General features: G+C 53.2%; 13 protein-coding genes across 13 annotated transcripts; 8 read left to right on the forward strand and 5 right to left on the reverse strand.

Moving 5' to 3' along the window:
• Positions 1–28: 28 nt before the first annotated feature.
• On the reverse strand, positions 29–2,065 carry DL89DRAFT_295469 (BRAP2-domain-containing protein; the record flags this gene model as incomplete). Its single annotated transcript, XM_040890640.1, has 8 exons — positions 29–133; positions 168–296; positions 322–951; positions 1,018–1,206; positions 1,235–1,303; positions 1,341–1,670; positions 1,774–1,868; positions 1,927–2,065. The coding sequence occupies 8 exons, from the start codon at positions 2,063–2,065 to the stop codon at positions 29–31; spliced, it is 1,686 nt and encodes a 561-aa protein (XP_040740610.1).
• Positions 2,066–2,157: 92 nt separating this feature from the next.
• On the forward strand, positions 2,158–2,715 carry DL89DRAFT_65691 (uncharacterized protein). The gene has a single exon (XM_040891953.1). The coding sequence runs from the start codon at positions 2,249–2,251 to the stop codon at positions 2,612–2,614; it is 366 nt and encodes a 121-aa protein (XP_040740611.1). The 5' UTR covers positions 2,158–2,248; the 3' UTR covers positions 2,615–2,715.
• DL89DRAFT_65698 (uncharacterized protein) lies at positions 2,715–3,214 on the reverse strand. The gene has a single exon (XM_040891954.1). It carries the CDS (start codon positions 3,110–3,112, stop codon positions 2,816–2,818), a length of 297 nt encoding a protein of 98 aa, XP_040740612.1. The 5' UTR covers positions 3,113–3,214; the 3' UTR covers positions 2,715–2,815.
• A 2,979-nt stretch (positions 3,215–6,193) lies between these two features.
• Positions 6,194–6,847, forward strand: DL89DRAFT_295471 (uncharacterized protein; the record flags this gene model as incomplete). Its single annotated transcript, XM_040890641.1, has 1 exon — positions 6,194–6,847. One exon carries the CDS (start codon positions 6,194–6,196, stop codon positions 6,845–6,847), a length of 654 nt encoding a protein of 217 aa, XP_040740613.1.
• A 381-nt stretch (positions 6,848–7,228) lies between these two features.
• On the forward strand, positions 7,229–7,684 carry DL89DRAFT_295472 (uncharacterized protein; the record flags this gene model as incomplete). The annotated part of the gene is made up of 1 exon (XM_040890642.1): positions 7,229–7,684. The coding sequence occupies one exon, from the start codon at positions 7,229–7,231 to the stop codon at positions 7,682–7,684; it is 456 nt and encodes a 151-aa protein (XP_040740614.1).
• A 922-nt stretch (positions 7,685–8,606) lies between these two features.
• DL89DRAFT_270159 (uncharacterized protein) lies at positions 8,607–10,455 on the reverse strand. The gene has a single exon (XM_040888583.1). It carries the CDS (start codon positions 10,402–10,404, stop codon positions 8,713–8,715), a length of 1,692 nt encoding a protein of 563 aa, XP_040740615.1. The 5' UTR covers positions 10,405–10,455; the 3' UTR covers positions 8,607–8,712.
• Positions 10,456–10,779: 324 nt separating this feature from the next.
• DL89DRAFT_270160 (ATP-dependent Clp protease proteolytic subunit) lies at positions 10,780–11,781 on the reverse strand. The gene has a single exon (XM_040888584.1). The coding sequence runs from the start codon at positions 11,713–11,715 to the stop codon at positions 10,993–10,995; it is 723 nt and encodes a 240-aa protein (XP_040740616.1). The 5' UTR covers positions 11,716–11,781; the 3' UTR covers positions 10,780–10,992.
• Positions 11,782–11,894: 113 nt separating this feature from the next.
• Positions 11,895–12,734, forward strand: DL89DRAFT_270161 (DUF1000-domain-containing protein). The gene is made up of 2 exons (XM_040888585.1): positions 11,895–12,017; positions 12,042–12,734. Exons 1-2 carry the CDS (start codon positions 11,959–11,961, stop codon positions 12,658–12,660), a joined length of 678 nt encoding a protein of 225 aa, XP_040740617.1. The 5' UTR covers positions 11,895–11,958; the 3' UTR covers positions 12,661–12,734.
• On the forward strand, positions 12,727–14,251 carry DL89DRAFT_279162 (histone deacetylase; the record flags this gene model as incomplete). Its single annotated transcript, XM_040889557.1, has 2 exons — positions 12,727–12,840; positions 12,930–14,251. Exons 1-2 carry the CDS (start codon positions 12,804–12,806, stop codon positions 14,249–14,251), a joined length of 1,359 nt encoding a protein of 452 aa, XP_040740618.1. The 5' UTR covers positions 12,727–12,803.
• A 193-nt stretch (positions 14,252–14,444) lies between these two features.
• On the forward strand, positions 14,445–15,654 carry DL89DRAFT_65744 (uncharacterized protein). Its single transcript, XM_040891955.1, has one exon. It carries the CDS (start codon positions 14,478–14,480, stop codon positions 15,513–15,515), a length of 1,038 nt encoding a protein of 345 aa, XP_040740619.1. The 5' UTR covers positions 14,445–14,477; the 3' UTR covers positions 15,516–15,654.
• Positions 15,655–15,784: 130 nt separating this feature from the next.
• DL89DRAFT_226642 (uncharacterized protein) lies at positions 15,785–16,435 on the forward strand (the record flags this gene model as incomplete). Its single annotated transcript, XM_040884820.1, has 1 exon — positions 15,785–16,435. One exon carries the CDS (start codon positions 15,785–15,787, stop codon positions 16,433–16,435), a length of 651 nt encoding a protein of 216 aa, XP_040740620.1.
• Positions 16,436–17,368: 933 nt separating this feature from the next.
• DL89DRAFT_210111 (uncharacterized protein) lies at positions 17,369–17,947 on the forward strand (the record flags this gene model as incomplete). The annotated part of the gene is made up of 1 exon (XM_040884177.1): positions 17,369–17,947. A coding segment is annotated over one exon (579 nt), but the record flags the coding sequence as incomplete, so codon positions are not given.
• Positions 17,948–18,554: 607 nt separating this feature from the next.
• DL89DRAFT_65749 (uncharacterized protein) lies at positions 18,555–19,733 on the reverse strand. Its single transcript, XM_040891956.1, has one exon. The coding sequence runs from the start codon at positions 19,658–19,660 to the stop codon at positions 18,653–18,655; it is 1,008 nt and encodes a 335-aa protein (XP_040740622.1). The 5' UTR covers positions 19,661–19,733; the 3' UTR covers positions 18,555–18,652.
• Positions 19,734–19,979: the final 246 nt, after the last annotated feature.

Consider the following 19,979-nt stretch of genomic DNA (forward strand, 5'->3'; position numbering starts at 1 on the left):
GTAATTCTGTACTAATAAATCGCGCTTTCTATTTCCTCGGTATCCGCCGCTTGCCCTTGCTCTTGGCTGGCGCCTCGGCCACGCCCACCACCGATGCGCCCTGCAGCGAGCTGCCCGATGCGCTGATTTTCTCCTGCGCAGACACAAAAGAACTGCAGATCCCGCACCTGCTCCTTCAGGTCATCCATGCTGTGGTTCATCTGCGCGATAGTCTCGTTGAGCTTCGCCTGGTTGGCTATCAGATGCTGCGACAGCGCCTTTTCTTCGGCCAGCAGCCGCGCATCGTCAGTCGACTTCTTTATCCACTTGGCCACACTGGACCTCAAGCCGCTTCCGCTCCTCAGCCCACTCGCGGCGCTCAGACTCGGCCCGATCGCGCTGCTTCCCAAGATCCCTCCGGAACTGGATCCTCGTGCTCAGGTCCTGCGCCGCTGCCAGTCCTGTGTACTTTGTCTCAAGCTCGGCAAATTTGCGCTCGAGGTCAGCGTACTGCTTTGGCCACCGCGCATTCTGGTGCTGCTGGCGGGCGAGCTGGATCTCGTAGTGCTCGCGCTGCGACTCGAGCTGCGAGGTAAGCAGGATCTCATACTCTTCGGTCACTGCATCCAGCTTTTCACGCGCCTCAAAGTACACATCCGAGGGGCAACTTGGCACCTGCTGGCTTGTCTTGGAGTCCGGCGGAGTGCTGCGATTAAGCCGCGATGTGCCGGCTTGCGGCACGGCCATTCTTGTGTGTGCTGGCGCCGACAGCTCAACTAGCTTGCCGTCAGCCTTGTTCTGTAGCAGCCGGTGCACATATCCATCCCCGACGTAGTCCCAAACGCGCTGCGATTCGAGCTCCATCGAATACGGGTGCTGTGTCTGGCTGAAGTGGTCTTTGGCATGGCCGTTGACATACCGCCCACACCCGATCGTACCGCAGATAAGACATATCCACAGGTCGCCACCCCCCTGGACATACACTGCACCGGTTATCGCTCGAACGCTCAGTGTTTCCCTGGCGCATCTAGTTCCGACTCCTGGTGTGTGGGAGCGATCAGCCAACCGGATCTGTGGGAAGCTGCCCACGGCTTGCTGGAACCGTTCCTGGTCAACGAACGGCGACGTCTGGCTGTAGCGACACACGGGGCAGTTGCCATCGCCCCATTTGGCCAGACACCGGCAATGGAACGTGTGCTGGCACATAATCGTCAGCAGCCCCTGACGCTGAGCTGTCCAGTCGCTCCAGACATACCGGGCACGTCGGTAGTTCGTTGATGTCATCCACATCCCATTTGGGGTGCATAAACAGATTGCTCTGCAGCTGCCTTTACTCGTCCGTCGCCCTCGATATCATCGACCGCAATCTCAGCATACTCACACTCGACCTGGCTGATATAGACGACATGGCAGTTCTCGGGCTCCAGCGGGCTGAATGTCTTGCCATTGTAATACATGTAGAACTCGTCGGCATCCGCCGCTGCAGTAAGCCGTATCAGTATCATGTAGTGGTTGGGTGAGCGGTCGCGCAGCACACGGAGGTGCTCGATCCTGCTCTGAAACGGCGCCACGAACGACAAAAAGTCCGTCGGCGTCATGTACCCAGGCACTGCCAGAACTGCCAGCACGCGCGGCCGATTCGCTCGGGTGCTCACAGGTGTGCTGCTGCCATGCGACGACGACCCTGAGGCCTCTGCTGAACTATTCAGAGGCTGTGGCTCTGCTATCTGTTGATTGCTGCGAAACAGCCTGAGAATCCCGACTTCGCACTCTGCCGACAGCTCCTGGCATTACCTCGAACACTGCACTCAGCCCAGTCTGCACACCCTGCATGCTGCTGTCTTTCTGGATTCTAAACCACTCGAGCTGGATACGTCCAAACCGATAGTCTACTGCGGTATGCAGGAAGTTTGCCAATTGCTGCGTCTGCTGTGTGAATTCGCGGACCTGGCCGTCTGTGCTTCTTTAGTGTCGACAAGTGCTGGAGATCACCGGCCAGGCTCTGCTGGAATATGTTGATACGCTTTGTCTTTGGCTGTGCTGTGACGACGTTTGTGAGGCCCACGTAGAGCTTGTAAACGTACATTTAAAAGTTGATTTTGAATTTGACAGAGAGCGGGGAAGGAGAAGGTCCAGGAATAAAAACGCGTTGCGCAAGCTTGTGCACCCAGCTGTTGACGTCACATGTCTTGGCACGCTGCGGCTCTCGAGTATAAAAGGCCGGCCAGGGTCCAGGCGACCCGGCGGACAGACCTGTCCTATTTGCCCAATGCTTTTGTCTGCGCTCGATTTATTCACTTACCTTTTGAATTTCTCGCTCTTGGCAATTCTCGTATTCGCAATGTCTAACCAAAACACGCCGCCCGCCTTTCACATGCCCTCGGCCGAGGAGATCCAGGCCAAAGTCGACGAGTGGACGCCCAAGCTGGTCGGCAAGTACATCCACGACGACGTGCGCCAGGAGCCCAACGACCTGTCCAGCATCGCCGCCGACATGGTCGTCAAGGTCTCGGAGCTACCTGCACCCGTACGCGTGATCCGGCCTGGGATGCCGGTGACCAGGGACTTCCGCCCGTCGCGACTCAACGTCAGCGTCGACGGCTCGGGGCTCATCAAGGCGGTCACCTTCCACTAGTCGAGCATTTTGATAACCCCTAAACCTAGATGCTTTTCGTTTGTAAATGGGATGTGCGGCTGCATTTTCGAGTCAGGAGTTGAGAATGATGGTGTGCGAGGTGCGTTCTATTCCTGGGCAGAGCTGGCCGGCCGTGGCATATAAAAGGACTGGCTGTGTGGTCTTGCTGATTGACTATTCCTATCTAATCTCTTGTCTCCACTATTTCTCCACTAAATACACGCCGCCATGTCCTCTAGCCCCGCCCACAGCGCTCTCAAGCAAAAGGTCGACTCTATCAGCGCCGGCGACTCTGAGGCTTCCGTCATCAGCCTGCTGGGCCAGCCGTCGTCCCGCGAGGCCTCTGGCGACTCCACCAAGCTCGTCTGGAGCTGCCCTGGCCACGCCTCCAGCTACATCTATGTCTATATCAAGGACGGGAGCGTCACCCAGTCCGGATGGAGCGAGTAGAAAGCGATAATAGCCCTGCAAATAAATATCGTTTCGACCAGCAGACATGTGCTGGCGGGTTTTAAGAATATTGGTATTGGCAACACTGCACGAATGTATAGGGATATCACCTGCTGCTACCGAAGGTCATCTACTAATAGCAGCAAGGGTGAGGCTGTGCATCACGTGTAGCTCTGTTCAACCATTGGCCGTGTGACGAGCCCCAAATACTGGTCCCAGGTCTAACCAGTTAACCACATATTGGGTTTCTGGATGCTCAAAGGGATTTATCCTCTTAAATCTCACCGCAGAAATGTGTGGCTCGCCTTGCAAGCACGCTGTTGTGGAGCCAAGTCTATGGCAGAAAGCCCAGGCGAGTCAGTGGAGCAGCAAGCTGTCACTCAGGCTCCAAGCATGCAGTCTACCACTGCGTTCACTACTGATGGAAGCTCTAGCTTCTCGAGTCATTTCCATCTTTTATATTACTTAGATATCATCTTACTGCACAGCGCCCTGGACCAGATATGTGGCAATTTGCAGTCTGACTCCACTATAAATACTGGGCAGTTTGACTCAGATGTTTGAGTCTGACAATAGCCTTTCCTTGCTATGGGCATCGCTTCCATCAAACTGGTACCGCAGTATTGGGCAAGATAAGGCTATGTGCCTAACGCCTGCCATATTCCCTTCCCTTCCCTTCTCCTTAATATTCTCCGTGTCTTTCTTCGTTCTCTCTACCACTCTGTTCACTTTTTCTTACGAGCTCTTGACGAATACAGAACTGCCAAGTACCTGCGTTTATTAACCCCCTTCCATTGCATGATAAAGCAACTTGTACCAGCCCCACATTCCAGCTTTTCTTCTGCAAGTTCAAGACTCGGAATCTACTTTGTAAAGGAAACCACATCCAAAGGAAAACACTAATTTTGGCATATGACTGAGTGGTAACCATTCCTGTCTCTCGCTATAACATCTATTGCTTGGATAAGAGTTGACTTCTTCCCTGACTGGGCATTGGGTTCAGGCGGTAGGCTCAGCTGTTTAGTATCTGGTTAGCCCGATCCCAATGATGGCTATGCTCATTTCCTCCTCCATTATACATGTTGGTTAATCGATTAATATCATTCAGTTACTCAAATGAAAGTTATCCTCTACCCCAACTATACTATAGATTCAGCTAGCTACCCCAGCTGCCAAGTGGTGGACATTTTACTTGTTGCCGTTGATCGATCTCTGATGAAAAGTGCAAATGATGACATTAAAAAAAGAGAGAGATCTGACCATTTGGTTATTGTGAGCTGGACTCACCACTCTGTTCAAATAAGTTTTTCCCTATCCTTGCTTCATCAAACAGTAGGTCAAATGGATTTCTCTCTACTCATACATGCCAAGAATGCCTCAGTGGCTGGGATGGTTATTGCCGTATGTACGCTGCATTGTTCTCATCCCGGCCCGACATGGCTGGATGCAAGAAAGGGAGAATGCCTTCGTTCACAGCTAAGCCAATGCCATCAGATGACAGCAGATTGTAGAAAGCGTACAGTCCTTCTACAGCAGTGTAGAATGTTCGGAGATCAAAACACTGCCTGACAATGTAGGAAGGAGGTGTAAACCGGATATCAGAATGCACACGGACAAGTGGTGTTTTATGAGGATGGCACCGTACACCGAGACCAGGTTTGCATCATGCTGTGGCAGAAAGAGAAACGGGTGATTGGAAGGGCAGACATTCCACGCCTCTCATGCCATACGTTTCAAGAGCAAGACATGTTTGGTGGTTCCATCTGCAGACAAGCTTGCTTGTGAAACAAAACTGACAACCCCCACATGCACACACACCTCAATTTTCACAATTGTGCAATAAGGATGTGTTCTCCCTGAGTCTTGTGAAATAAGGAATCGCCAGTTGCTGTGCGTGCCGCTGTATTTTTAGGATGGCAAGTGCTGCAACAGCCAGCTGAATGGCGGGTGGGTGGAAGGGCGGAAGGGCGGACAGGGTGCTCCACATAGGCGCGAGCAATCCGATTCCCCCCACAACATTGAGCCTGCTACCCTGTCCTGGAAATCGTTCTTAATGATTACCACGGCTCCAGCTTTCAGGATCCTCTTGCTCTTTAACATTGAATTAAATACAGGCCCAGTATTACATAGGCAATGCTGGGTTCATTCTGGAGCTACACGCCATGAAAACTCGTTGCGCTTATCAGAATATTTGTGTACGCTCTGTAGACATAGCAGTTGAAACAAGTGCCCAAGGAAAGAGGTGACCTCGTGAGTAAACAGCCGCATATCCTGGCTAGCAGAACAGGATAACTGCTACCCATCCTCACTGCCCTTATGACATCCACATGTCAGAAGTTACAAGCGATACAAATAAAATTGTAGAGCGGGCTGGAACACCCGAAGATAGATATATTGGGAAAGTGTGAGAGAGTGCAGAAAGGCACTAAGCAAGTAGAAAAATATAGAAGAAAGACAAGAAGGATCCGGTCCAGTATTGGACTTGGTAGCAAAATATAAAGAGAAAATAGAACAATGAAATGAGGAAAATCTAATTCTGATACCATATGCATGTCCTGGCCAGGTGAACAGCATACAGGCAATTGTGCGTGCTGTTTTCAAGCAAGATGCCGACTCTCGTCAATTTGCAACCAAGGCATATCCGGCAGATGATGGCTATTCTGTCGACCACTCATTCGTTGGTGGGAGGAGTAGGCAGGGAACTACACGCAGGCTTTGCTTGTTATTTTGCAGGAAACTGGGGTTGCGACTGGCGTGAAATAGGTGGTGTTCAAGACACGCCAGGGTACTGGCCGTCTTTTAAACCCCTAGGTGGACAACTCCCAACGACAGCTGCACATTCTCTCTCTACCACCACTACTCATAAATAACACTAGCTTACACTTGACACTCCTTATCATGTCTACATATGCAGACAAGAGGTATTCTGAATCACCATACCTTTGGTATAGTCTGTTCAACACAAAATTTGTCGTTTTGAATGGTTCTGACTCTGATACCATGAAGAGACGGAGGCTATATATCGCCTGCAAGAGAGCCCAGCATGAGACGTCGACTCTGACTGACTACCTGCCATTTGCTGACGCCTACAAGAACCGCCCTTGGCTAAGTTTATATCAACCCGAGTTCATGACGAAAGCCCCGCTCATACTGGAGTGCCAGGTCGAGTGCTCATGTACTGACAGCAGCTGCAAGAAGAGGCATGGGCGCGTTTGGAAGAGCAACGTCAAAGAGCTGAAAGATTGTGGTCTGCTGCCCTCGGTGAGCGAACTTTGCATAATCCTGTATAAGGACTGTCCGAAGGATCTCCATCTCGACGAGGCTATCCAAGAGCTCGGTATTCCCAGTGGCGCGATTGCCAACACGAGGCTTACCAAGTTCCTAGGACCTGGTTTGTCCCTTGCTGGCAAGGACCAAGGTCCAGAAAACGCGAAAATGGAGATGGAACGGGTTGTCAAGTGTATCCTCGAGCACTGCCCGCATGTCGAGGAACCGTGGTTCCATCCAGAGCGCGTTTGGGGCCCAAACGAGGGAATTCTTTGTGAAATATCTGGTGTCGGAACGGAGATGATGACGATGCTTTGCAGTATGCTCCACCCGCGCCTAACGATGATGCAGGTCACACGGCCGTTCGCAGCCTATACCGACCAGCAATTCTCGCCAAGTCTCGAGTATCTCGCACTGGACCTGAAGCTTGTTTCGGAGCTCGTGCACTTGCCGCTTATCCCAACCGCCAATATTCGTCATCTCGAACTAATCGGAATCTCAAACAGCATCAACTGAGGCATTCTCAAAATGGGGGCAGATGGAAGTGTGCATTTCCCAAATCTCCAGACGCCTGTGTTGTGGTTCAAGACGCCAGCGATAGGCACTGTGCATTCTTCGCTGGACATATCCAGAGTTGTGATACCAGCGACCGTTGATGTCGAGGTTAATGGGATAAACAATAGCAAAGGCACCATCTGGAAATACTTCACAAAGGGATGCCACCAGCTGTCACCCATTGAATATCCGTCGGTGCTTAGAGATATTGAGGTCTACAACCTCCAGCGCTCTAGACATTTCAAGCTCAGGTTGATCCCGGAAGAGGGTGATCACAGCAAGCCTCTCCCGCTTGTGGGGATGAGAAAGTTCTTTGGCCACAGGAACTGCGAAATCCGCAAAATGTCGGTGACTGGCATCAAGCTCATGGTACCTCCGACCGTGAATTTGCACAACGTGGGGGACCTTCATCTGTCTCTAGGAATCGCAGACAGCAACACCATTCTCAACCTGGCACACCGGCTGACGAGGCTGAGGATTCCGCGCATCCGCTGCTTCTCGATGTACCGCAAGGATTTGGACAATCCTGGGTGCAGGGTTCACTTTGTAAACAAGGATCATGAACTGGATATCATTGCTTTGCATGCAAGGAAGGTCCCGATGGTAGCCAGAAAGAGCCTGGTCTGCCTGCACCTGTACCCACGCATGGGGATTGATCCAAACGGGTTCATCGAGCTGGTGACTTGGTTCCCAAACATGGCCGAGATACATGTTAATGGCGAGATAGCCGAGTATGTGGACCGGGCTTTTAATCCTCTTCCTGTCATAACCAGCGCGATTGACCCAAGCACGGTGTAGTTCAGTTTTTCATCCGATTCCTTCTTTCACCTTTTATATCCGTACCTATCCGTATAAATGGTATCTGTGAACGAGCTACAGCGAAAATGAAGCATCGGCTAGAAGCGAACATACAGAGCGCTGCAAAGAGCCCATTGCTGAAAGGGCAGCTGTTATACGACTAGTCACGGGTAGCATAACCCGCTACATTTCCTGGATCACTAGCGTGCATCACATTGCGTATTACATCTTGTGCCCTACCAGCAGCTCCGGGACTGCTAAATATGGCTAGATTGCGGCACACCAGCACACAAGAAGTGGGTTTCTAGAACAAAAGCGGTCACGAAAGTGACATGTAGTTCTGAGTTATTCTGTTTATTGGCTCACAAACAGAGGGCGCTAGCTAATAAAAGGAGGCACGCTTCACCTTTTTGAATTTTATATCTAGTTTCCGTTTGAATACAAATTTGCAATTTCCTTTGCCATACCCATGTTCAACCCTATCGATAATAATCATTTCAGATGCCTTTATGATGGGAAATTTACAAACGATAATAAAAAATCAATGCTTTGGTTCGACCTTGGCATGAGGTTGATAGAATATGTCCACATTTCGTGTTCATATCTGCCCATAGCATGTAGCCACTATAGGATTCAGATTCTGGACGCCCCTGATTAGGCCACAGAAAATCGAACTGGTGTCCTCAGTACTTTGGCTATATACCTTCAATACAATTTTTGAACATCTGTGGTATTCGAGAAACACTCGTGATGGCTTGAATGCCTGGAATAAGCTACACAAAAGCTATTTTAGCAACATTGTACATTGGTGCCTTTGTTTTATTTCTGCAAATGGTAGTGGTTGTCGGGTGGAGCTGAAACCATGTACAATAGTTATCTGCTGGCGAAAATGGGTGGAGTTGATAACCTATTTCCATATAAATCAACAGTCCAACATGGCTGTATGTATTTAAAATCTTTAGTTTTACAAACTACATACGCAACATTGCGATAGTCTAAACGTTATATTCCAAGTGCGGTTAGGAAAGTTAGGAAGGAGGGATGTGTGTTGGTTCAGGCAGTCCAGGCAGCAAGCTACGAGGCACGGTTGCCAGTGTCAGCGGTTCCGGTAGGCCGCTGAAATCGTACCCATTGTTGCCCGCGCCGTTCCCACCTCTTGGCATTCCCAACCTATCGCAGTGCTCTAGCAGCTCCTCAGGAATCTTCTGTCTGTGCTGGAGCACATCTGGTGCCTCGATGATGGTCACCTGCATGCCGCGGAACATATGGTCCATGACGTGGCAGTGCATCAGCCAGGCACCAGGGTTGTCAGCAACAAACCTGATCTTGACATATCCAAATGGCGGTGCCAGCACTGTGTCGCGGCGCATCGGGAACGGCCCAGATCTTTGGAACCGTGGCGGCTCGGCTGGAATCAGCGCAGGCCCAGTGGTAGTATTGAGGCCAAGCAAGGGCCCGTACTCGACGACCTGGAAGTTGTGGCCGTGGAGGTGGATAGGGTGGTCGAGGTTCTTGCTGTTTATGATATTGAACTCGACGGCCTCCAGATGCCTCAGCACAATGGCGTGCGTCTGCGGGCCGTACACCTCCGGATCCATCGCCAGTCTGCCCATAGATGCCATGGAGAACAGCGACGGCGTGCGTGGCTCAATATAGGTGATGTTGTTGAAGCTCGTGTGGGACTGGCCGTTGGTGTACAGCTGGTCAGCGATGTGCAACTCAACGGAGCGAGAGACTTGCAGAATTGGCTCACGATCCTTGGATACCAGCTCAATGTCTTTGACAACTCGGTAGTCTCCTGGGAATGGCACTTTCTTCACTGGCGCACGCTTCTTGTACTCCACCAGTCCCGTATACACCTGTGGGTTTCGGCCATTAACATTGGGCAGGAACGCCGCGTAAAGCGTCGCGTTGTATCGGTAGTTGAATCTGTTGGTGTCGTGTGCCTTCACTAGAACCGAGTAGCGCTGGCCAGGGCCCATGTTGAGGACATCGACAGGATATGGCAGCGAGTAGTAGCCGTCAGCCTCAATCACCTCCAGGGTGTGTCCAGGGATGCTGAACATAAAGCTTTCGGTAGTGCCCATGTTGATAACGCGAACGCGGTATGTCTTGCCAGGTTCGAACCGGATCGGCTCCGCTTCGTTACCGTGGTATCCGTTAATGAGGCCAGTAGGGAACGATGCCGGTGGCGGGAACCTGTTGGCTGGGTCCAGAATTTCCGACTCCTTCTGTGGAAACTCCTTGGTGTACCAGTCCTCAAGCGCGAATGTATAGTCGCCATCGTAATCATATGGCCTGACCCTGTCTCTGACAATAAAAGAAGTGCGTAGGCCGTCGGCATTTTGACCTTGGTCGTGGCCGTGGATCCAGTACGTGCCGGCCTGGCTGGTGTCGATATGGTATGTGTAGGAATCGCCAGGCGGTATACCGCACTCAGACACCATGGCCGCTCCGTCAAGGTAGCTGGTTCCGTTCTGGAAGAACCCATGTGTATGGACTGTGGTAGGCTGGTCTAGCGAGTTGTGCACGGTCAGCACCACGCGGTCGTACTGGTCCACTTCGATAGGTGGGACTGGTGTCTGGCCATTAACACCAATAACACGACGCATCTTGATACCATCGCGGTTGGCCATGACATAGCCGATGTCCCAGTTGATGGCGACATGGGCACCTAGAGAGAGGGAGCTAAAGAGAGATAGGAGAGCCGTTATTTTCATGATAAAATAGGGTGGAAAAGGGGGAGGAAGGGGGAGGAGGAAAGAGGGAAGAGGAAAGGGGATAGTGTGTTGAACGGCGCGAGCCTCAAATGTGGTCTTATAAGCGCAAATCGCTCATTACATGAGCAAAAAACGCGCACTCTGATCATGACTTGCCTGCAGCATGGAAGCCTCCTCTCCATAGCTTTCAGACCTGGTGCCAAGCTATAGGTCTTTGAGGAGCCACTCATGGCTTCCGCAATTCTGCAAGCAGGTGCTGTCTGGTTTGATGTCGCGCCGGTGTCCAAATGTGCCACTGTGCGCAGGACAATGTCTGGTGCGTGAGGCTTGAGTGCTACACCTCATTTTAGATTGGCGAAAACAATATGACGTACAGTAGCAGCACAAGTATATTATATGCTAGAATGCCCAATGCATGCGGCTTAGGAACAATGCTCCCCTAGTGGGCAATCCAGACAATGTGTTGTAGGCTAGAAAAGGGCAATTCAAAATATTGCATAGCGGCTTTGTTTACATATTGGAGGGTATGCACAGGTCTGCTCTGCTATTGCAGCTGCCGCAATGTTCTGCCAAAACAAACCGGGCCTACTACTTTGCACGCTTCTCGATAACACGGTCAATGAGACCGAAGGCCAAAGCCTCCTCCGGGTTCATAAAGTTGTCCCTCTCCATCGACCTCTCGATAACGGCAATATCCTGACCGCTGTGCTCCACATACAGCTTGTTCAGTCTCTCTCGTGTCTTGAGGATCTCTCGTGCGTGAATCGCAATGTCCGATGCCTGCCCCTCGGCGCCACCACTGGGCTGATGGATCATAATCGACGAGTTCGGCAGCGCAAACCTCTGGCCCTTGGCGCCCGCCGTCAGAAGCAGCGACCCCATCGAGCATGCCTGGCCGATGCACAGCGTGGACACTGGGCATTGCACGTACTGCATGGTATCATAGATCGCCATTCCTGCGGTGACGCTGCCGCCGGGGCTGTTGATGTACATGGAGATGGGCTTTTCGGGGTCCTCGGCCTCGAGGAAGAGCAGCTGCGCGACGACAAGTGAGCTGAGGGAGTCGTTGACCGGTCCGTTCAGCATGATGATGCGCTCTTTGAGGAGCCGCGAGAAGATGTCGAAGGAGCGCTCGCCACGCGCGGACTGCTCGATCACGATAGGCACGAGGCCGGACGCAGTCGTTTGGTGCTGTGTTGAGGCGGTGACTGCCGGTGCGAAGCCGAACGGCGACTGGTGGTACTGCCGCAGACCGCCGGCGAGAATGCGAGGTGCCCTGGATACTGTGCAAAGGAGTCGGGACGCAAACATTGGAATGAGTATGAGTAAATTAGCGGCAATGTAAAAAACAAAAGCAAAATTCAACGAGAAATAGATAGCGGCTGTATGCACCAAGCTCAGGAAGGGTGACTTGGTCTGCATTTTAGCAGGTGTTGTGATGGGACACGTAATCAGCCCAAAACCGTATCACGGGCTGGCCGACGCACATGTAAGAAAATCCTCTAGTCACGGGGCATCGCGTTCTCCTCAGCCTTTCCCTCCGAGATCCACAGCATGAACTGCCAGAACGAAGCCAACGAAGACGACTACCACGCCCACGAGCACGGCCACGGCCACGGCCATGGACACAATCACAGCCATGGGCACGGCCACGATCACGACCACGATCACGACCACGATGCCGAGGACTTGGGGTTCGCCGACTCCCTCTACAGCAAGATCCTGGTGGACAACACGACGTGTCTGAACGAGGCCGAGCCCAACTCCATCCACGGGGTCTTCAAGCCGCACCACCTGCGCCTCGACACGCAAAAGTTTGTTGAGAGCGACTGCGACGAGGAGCTGCTTATCCACGTGCCTTTCAATGGCATGGTCAAGCTCAAGTCAATTCTGCTGTGGGGCGGAGCCGGCGAGTCAGCGCCCAAGCACATGAAGGTGTTTGCCAACAGAGACGACCTCGACTTTGACAATGTCAATGACACGACGTGCACGCAGGCGTGGGATCTGGTGGAGGGTGCGCGCCAGCCGGTCGAGTATCCGACGAGGATTGCAAAGTTCAATAGTGTGCGGTCGCTAGCCATCTTCCTGCCAAGCAACTTTGGCGCCGACGAGACGACAGTCTACTACCTGGGGTTCCGCGGCGAGTGGACGGAGCTGAAGGAGAACCCGCTGATCACGGTGTATGAGCTCAGGCCGAATGTGGCCGACCACAAGACGCCTGCGGATGAGCTGGTGGGCCACAACTCTGTTTTGTAAAGGGGGACGATCCTGCCCCTAGTAATAAATTTCTTTCTCGCATTCAGTGGTTGTTTTCGGAAATAGGTTCGCGGGACCGACCTGCTTCTTTCTTTTCTGTTAATATTTTTCTCTTTCCGCATTTCCATAGCGCACTCAGCTAAATGACTCTTGCGAAGCGGGTCACGTACTACTATGACGGTGAGTATGCCTGTGCATGTGCGCGGGGGCTGTGCCTTAGCACCGGGAGGAGAGAAGCGCAACCTGCTCACACGCATTTTATCGCGTAGACGAGGTGGGCAACTACAACTACGGGTACAACCACCCCATGAAGCCGTACCGCATTCGCATGGCGCACAACATCATCACGTCGTACGGGCTGGACAAGAAGATGACAGTCATGCGGCCGTCGCGCGCAACAGCACACCAGATGACGCGGTTCCACTGCGACGACTATGTCAAGTATCTCAGCCGCCTGACCCCCGAGCTGGCCGAGGTGGACCCAATGCAGCTGAACCGGTACATCTGCACAGAGGACTGCCCGGTGTTTGACGGGGTGTACGAGTTCAGCTCCATTTCGGCTGGCGGGTCGATTGCCGCAGCCAAGCGCATCAACCACGGCGAGTCGGACATTGTCATTAATTGGGCCGGTGGGCTGCATCACGCGAAGAAGGAAGGTGCGTCTGGCTTCTGCTACATCAACGACATTGTGCTGGCGATTCTGGAGCTGCTTCGGTACCACCAGCGCGTGCTGTATCTGGACATTGATGTGCACCATGGCGACGGAGTCGAGGAGGCGTTTTATTCGACTGACCGCGTCATGTCGGTGAGCTTCCACAAGTTTGGGGACTTTTTCCCAGGCACAGGCCACCTCAACGACATTGGAGTAGGCAAAGGCAAGAATCACGCAGTCAACATCCCGCTTAGAGACGGAGTCGACGACGAGAGCTACCGGGGGATTTTTGAGCCGATCATGAAGATGGTGATGGAGCGGTTCCAGCCGGGGGCTGTGGTGATGCAGTGTGGCACTGACTCGCTGTCGGGCGACCGTATCGGGTGTTTCAACCTTAGCATGAGGGGACATGCTGCTTGCGTCGACTTCATGAAGTCGTTTGGCGTGCCAATGATATGCCTGGGTGGTGGCGGCTACACGATCCGCAATGTCGCCCGCACGTGGGCGTACGAAACCTCGGTTCTGTTAGGCGAACCGGTCAGCTCGGTGCTGCCGTACACTGAGCACTACGACTTCTTTGGGCCTGATTTCTCGCTCGACGTGCCGTCAAGCAACATGGAAAACCACAACACGCCCGAGTACCTTGGCAAAATACTAGTGGCTATTTCGGAGCGGCTGCGTGAAATCGGACATGCACCAGGCGTGCAGATGCAGGAGGTGCCGAGAGATTGGCCGGAGGAGAGCGACGGAGAGCACGACGACCGAGAGATGGATCGCAAGCCCGAGTCGAAGCAGACGAGGCGCCAGCGGGAGGCGCGGATTGTGCCCATCACCGAGGTGTACGAGTCCGAGGACGAGGACGAATTTGCTCCAAGGAATCTGTCGTCCTATCGCCATACTGGAACAGCGACGCGGCCAGCTCGTGGAGGCGCAAAGTGAACAGAAGCAAGGGCAAGAAAATTGCTTTTATTGCTGCAGACAGAAGCAAGGGTATCCAGCTTTACTGTTATTAGCATGATATAAACCACACTGCCCTATGGCTTGCATGTGTTTAATTTTTGGTGGTCGCAATACATGCTATATAATCCTTCTCGTATCGTCCCAAACCTGCCATTATTTTCGCATATCTCTGGACTGGATAAACCCTTGTATTGATTCACAACAAATGAGACTGTTTGGTGCCTCGTCTTCGCTGCTGCTTGGTCTTAGCGCCATGTGGCCTACCGGTAGTTTTGCGCTGACACCCTCGTCATCTGTGTCAGCACACTCCGCAGCACCAGCACACCCTGTTCTGCCTACAGCAAAGGCACATTCTGCTATCCGCGTACCTGCGCAAGGCGACGAGCTACGGATCCTCTGCCGCCTCAATGCCGACCGCCAACGGCGCCGCCTTCCCTCGGTGTTTCTCCACCGCACGCTGTCCCAGGTTGCTGCCGAGCTCGGCACCCGGTACGCAGACGGCGAGTTCTCCTCCAATGACTTCAGCACTCTGGTGTCGTCCAAGATCTTCCCGCTGGGCAGCTCCGTCAGCACCAGCTACAAGATCATCGGCACTGTGTACTCGGACGCTGAGTATGTGGTGAACCTGGAGACCTCGCTTTACAGCTCTGTGTTTGCTGGCGACCTGGATGCAATTGGGCTGTACCAGGACAAAGGCATATATACACTTGTGCTAGCGTCGGGACTGAGCGCTAAGCCGGCAAGCGTCGAGGCGTGCCCGGTGACACGTGAGCAGTTCACACCGCCCACCACCACGCCAGGACCGCCGGGAAACACTGTGAACGGTGTGGATCTGCTGCAGTTCCTGTGCTCTATCAACAACGAGCGTGCTGCCGCCGGTGCTGCTCCCCTGGCTGTACACGGCGCGTTAACCAACGAAGCATCCGAGCAGGCCCGCATAATGAGTATCCTGGGCAGGTACACGGTTGACGGCCCAAGACATGTCGACGAGGCTATCTATGCGCAGGGCGTCAGCATCGCAAAGCTTGGCTGGGTTGCCGGTGACTCGTTCACCAGCATCAGCTCTCTCACCAACCTGCTGATGGCAACGTACAGCAGCCAGGTGCTGGACCCGGCATTCAATGTCGTTGGAGTTGCACAGGATTCTGGCTTCTGGTCGGTCATCCTGGGCAAGGTCAACCGCAACATCGTCGCTGGCAAAAAGTGCCCAAAGGACATGGGCGAGGTCGCATTCACGAGCTGAGTCGGCAACTCGACTCGGGCGGGGGCAGCTGCAAGGGGTTTGATGGCGAGCCAATCAGACCAGCCCAGCGCTCTGAGAAGCGCTGCTGGGCTTGATGCGGGCAGCGCTGCTTGAATTGTTCAGTAGTCTTCATAGCGTGTAGCTTGCCTGCATTTCAAACCGTTCGCCAATTCGCGCCTTGTGGGCATCTCTTTCTCCTAGCACTTCCCTTTCTCTATTTCCTTCCTGTTGTGTGTTCTAATCCTCAGATTATAAAAAAGAGAGACACAATGCTTCGTTCAGCACTCCTCGTGGCGGTTGTGGCCCTGGCCAATCTCACCAATGGTCTGCATTTCTACCTGCGCGATGGCGAGCAGCAGTGCTTCCTCGAAGAGCTCCCCAAGGGATTCATCGTAACCGGCCACTACAAGACCGAAGAGTGGCGCGAGGCCGATGCGCGGTATGTCGAGAACCCTGCGATCGGGGTCACAATCACTGCCGACGACAACGACGCGTCGCATCGGGTCATGAACCAGAAGGGCAGCCACCAGGGCAAGTTTTCGTTCACTGCCGCTGCGGCCGGCCAGCACACGATCTGCGTGCAGGCGCAGGGCGCCCAGGGCGGCGGCTGGCTGTCGTCGTCGGTCGTCAGGTTCACGCTCGATATGGGACTTGGTGAGGCCGACGATGGTGGCCGGGCGGCTATTGAGAAGATCAAGGACATTTCGCAGAAGATCAACATTTTGAATGCGCAGTTGGAGGAGATCAAGACCGAGCAAAAGTACCAGCGCGAGAGGGAGCTTGAGTTTGACGGCGCCACGGCCAGCATCAAGAGAAGGGTGCTGTACTGGGCGTTCATTCAGCTCGGCATTGTTGCTGCTGTCTGCTACTGGCAGCTGCACCACCTGCGTCGCTTCTTTGAGTCCAAGAAGCTGGTGTAAGCAGGCGTCGCCTTTCTCCATCTTTCTCCATTAAATGCAAAGTGCTCTTTCTACACGCGACATGTATGTATGCATGTGGGTGGGTGTGTGTGTATGTGTGTGTATGTGGGTGTATGTGGGTGTGTGATGTTTCTGTGGCCAAAATCCTGCTAAAATAATCAGCTCGATATCGCTGAGCAGATTTTGCGATCGTAATCATGTGCTCGCTTAGACTGCGCCTGTTCTTGGCACCAGGGAAAAATAGTTAATGCTGGTGGCAATGCCGGCTTTTGGACGGCCTCGAGTACGGCACTAAGTAGATCTCGAATGGCCATGTTTCCCGCCATGTGAGAAGCCGCACCTGGCCCCGCTTTTCTAGAAAAACGAAATCCGGACCGCTGTATGGACCGATAGCGGTCTGCGCGCTAAGCTTGTTGCTACACGCAGCTTGGTCAATCCTGCAGCATGACCTGGTATTCTCCGGCATACTTTGAGAATAAAAAAGAAAGCACCGCAGGAAAATGTCATGTGTTGATCCAAGAACGCTCCGGGATGTCTGTGACCGGGTATGAGCAGGTAATTTGTATTGCTGGAGCAAAACATGCTCAGACCGAAGAGTGAAATAAGGAAAATGCGGTTAGAAATCAGTCATGCACATCCGGTACCTTTCAAGGAAGAACACCGCATGGAATGCATTCCCGCTGCTGGTAAAGGTGCGGACCTGGACCCGCGGTAGTAGATGTGCCTATAAGATTGGTATAAATACCGGTATCGGCTCCACACCCTGCCATGCACACAGCAAACATTTACACGACAGCCTCCTTTCTCCCTTCCTTGCTACTCGTTACACATACGCTGGTCCGTATATCTCCTGCTCTTACCATCTCTCAGTCCGCCGATCTATAATCAATAATGCTTCTCAAGACCGCCGCCTCTCTCCTCACCCTCGCCAGTGCTGCGCTTGCGCATATGGAAATCATCAACCCATGCCCCCGCTACTCGCCTCACTGCGCAACCACGCCCACCCTGCCGCCTGGCGAATCTATTGACTACAACATGAACACACCGATCGGTTCCAACGGCAGCATTCTGGCGCCCTTCTGCCGCCGCACGACCCCGTGGCCCAAGGTCACCGATACCTGGACTGCTGGCCAGGCAGTCACTGTCCAGTTCTACCCTGGCGGTGCCACGCACTCGGGTGGCCACTGCGAGTTCTCCATCTCATATGATGGCGGCAATACCTTTGTAGTGGTACATCAGGAGCTCAAGTACTGCTTCTTCACGGGTGCACCGTCCGCAGGTGGTGTTGACACTGTCAGAAGCTACACCATCAACCTCCCGGCGAATCTGCCTGGCACTGACCGTGCTGTATTTGCATGGACCTGGGTCAACGCTGCGGGTAACCGCGAGTTCTACAACGGATGTGGCGATATCGCTATCAAGGGCTCAGCTGGATCATATACTGGCAAGAAGGTTACCATCGCCAACTACGGCCCTGGCTATCCTGTCATCCCTGAATTCCTTGGCAACTACAACACCGGCCTCGAATACTACACGAGCAACACCACCGCAGTCACTGTCACTGGCCCTGGTTATAATGGCGGCTCTGGCACCACTACCTCGTCTGCTGCCACTACTACTACCTCAGCTGCACCGACTTCGTCTGCTCCCCCTGTCACCAGCACTACCAAGGTAGTGACGACTACTGCTCCGTCGACCAGTGCTGTCCCGACCACATCGGCTGCTCCAGGATCGTGCACAAACTATACCTACCAGTGCACATCTGACAAGACAGGTTATCAAGGTGTGCCTCGGTGGAGCCTGGAGCTCCACCCTGGCCTGTGCTTCGGGCACTACGTGCGTCCAGAACGGCAGCAGCGTGTACTGCGGCTGGGCCTAAACTACACCGTATACAAAAACCACCCAACTTTACGAATAGAATTAATGATACTACTCTTTTAGAGCCGCTGGCTTGCGTCCGCATATCAATGCTACCATTTATCTCACCTTGCCTGTGCCTCGGCTTCCATCAATGGGCCATCCCCTATAGCCTCTGTATGTGTGTCAGGCTCGATTATATCTTGGATCTGGGGACTGATATGAGTGCATATGCTACTTAAGGTTCAACCTTTATTATACTCTCAGCGTGTGCACTCGGGTGGTAGATGCACTGTCGAAGGAAAGGAAAATCGTGAGGGATAGATCGTAAACACTAGGCCGCATGATGCTTGCGTATAGTTAGCTGCAGTAGATGGAAGCTCCGGACTGCACACAGCTGAGTCCGCTTCCACACGAGATAGGCACTGTCCACACGCCGTTGTCACAGATCTGGAAGCTAGACTTATCCGACGTGCATTGGTAGTTGCCCGAAGTGCACGAGCCTGAACCGGAAGTCGTGGTCGGGGCTGCGCTTGTGGTGGTCGTGGTCGGGGGTGCACTTGTGGCAGTTGTAGTCTTCGGAGCTGACGACGTAGGAGCAATGGTAGTGGTGGTTGATGGCGCAGCAGATGTGGTAGTGGTGGCAACAGCCGAAGTGGTGGTCGTGCCAGAGCCGCCGCCGGTAGAGCCCGGGCCAGTGACGGTGACCGAAGTAGTGTTGCTCGTGTAGTATTCGAGACCAGTATTATAGTTGCCAAGGAACTCGGGAATAGCAGGATAGCCAGGGCCGTAGTTGGCAATAGTCATCTGCTTGCCAGTGTATGAGCCAGCAGCGCCAACAATTGTAATGTCAGCACAATCGTTGTAGAACTCACGGTTACCGGAGGCGTTGACCCATGACCACGCAAACAGTGCGTGGTCAGAACCTGGCAGATTGGAGGGAAGTGTGAAGGTGTAGCTTCGGACAGTGTTAACACCGCCTGCTGAAGGTGGTGCTGTGTAGAAGCAGTACTGAAGTTCCTGGTGAAGAACAACAAATGTCTTTCCACCGTCGTAGGAGATAGAGAACTCGCAGTGACCACCAGTGTGAGTGGCACCGGATGGATAGAACTGCACGGTCACCGTCTGGCCGGCAGTCCAGGTGGCAACATTTGTCGGCCATGGAGTCGTGTAGTGGCATAATGGTGCCAGGACGGTGCCATTAGAGCCGATCGGGTTAGCGAGGTTGTAGTCGACGCTTTCTCCAGCCGGGAGAGCAGGGGTTGTGGCACAGTGAGGCGAGTAGCGAGGACACGGGTAGTTGATTTGCATATGACCGAGAGCAGCAACGGTCAGAGCAAGGAAGGCAGCGGTGGTCTTGAAAAGCATGACGTGATTAAGAGGTATACGGCCAGCGTAAGTAGGAATAAGCGGATGGCTGAAGGCTTTAGGGGGAAGGAAGGAAGAGATTGTCTGTTAGCAGTGAGGAATTTAACCAAAGCCATCGATACTCGGCGCTGTTTATATACCTTTGCGGGTATAAAGCGGAAGATTTGTCCGTGGGTAGAGCCCATTTGCCGTACCCATCCGGTATTTGTTGGTCTTTGGTTCTTTATGTTTACCCTGTGCTTATGCGCAATGATTCTTTTTGCTGTGCTTGCTAGCGAAAGTGCAGGCACAACAGATATGTGCCGTAAAGATAGAAAAG

Source organism: Linderina pennispora, assembly GCF_002104995.1.
Source record: "Linderina pennispora strain ATCC 12442 chromosome Unknown DL89scaffold_15, whole genome shotgun sequence".
In the NCBI taxonomy this organism is placed as follows: Eukaryota; Fungi; Kickxellomycota; class Kickxellomycetes; order Kickxellales; family Kickxellaceae; genus Linderina; species Linderina pennispora.

Coding starts and splice junctions, on each gene's coding strand:
- DL89DRAFT_65698 (XM_040891954.1), bottom strand. CDS start 3,112: ATGTCTGCTGGTCGAAACGATATTTATTTGCAGGGCTATTATCGCTTT.
- DL89DRAFT_65744 (XM_040891955.1), top strand. CDS start 14,478: ATGAGACTGTTTGGTGCCTCGTCTTCGCTGCTGCTTGGTCTTAGCGCC.
- DL89DRAFT_270159 (XM_040888583.1), bottom strand. CDS start 10,404: ATGAAAATAACGGCTCTCCTATCTCTCTTTAGCTCCCTCTCTCTAGGT.
- DL89DRAFT_65749 (XM_040891956.1), bottom strand. CDS start 19,660: ATGCTTTTCAAGACCACCGCTGCCTTCCTTGCTCTGACCGTTGCTGCT.
- DL89DRAFT_270160 (XM_040888584.1), bottom strand. CDS start 11,715: ATGTTTGCGTCCCGACTCCTTTGCACAGTATCCAGGGCACCTCGCATT.
- DL89DRAFT_270161 (XM_040888585.1), top strand. CDS start 11,959: ATGAACTGCCAGAACGAAGCCAACGAAGACGACTACCACGCCCACGAG. Junction 12,018..12,041: donor GCCCACGAGCACGGCCACGG/CCACGGCCATGG, acceptor ACACAATCACAG/CCATGGGCACGGCCACGATC.
- DL89DRAFT_65691 (XM_040891953.1), top strand. CDS start 2,249: ATGCTTTTGTCTGCGCTCGATTTATTCACTTACCTTTTGAATTTCTCG.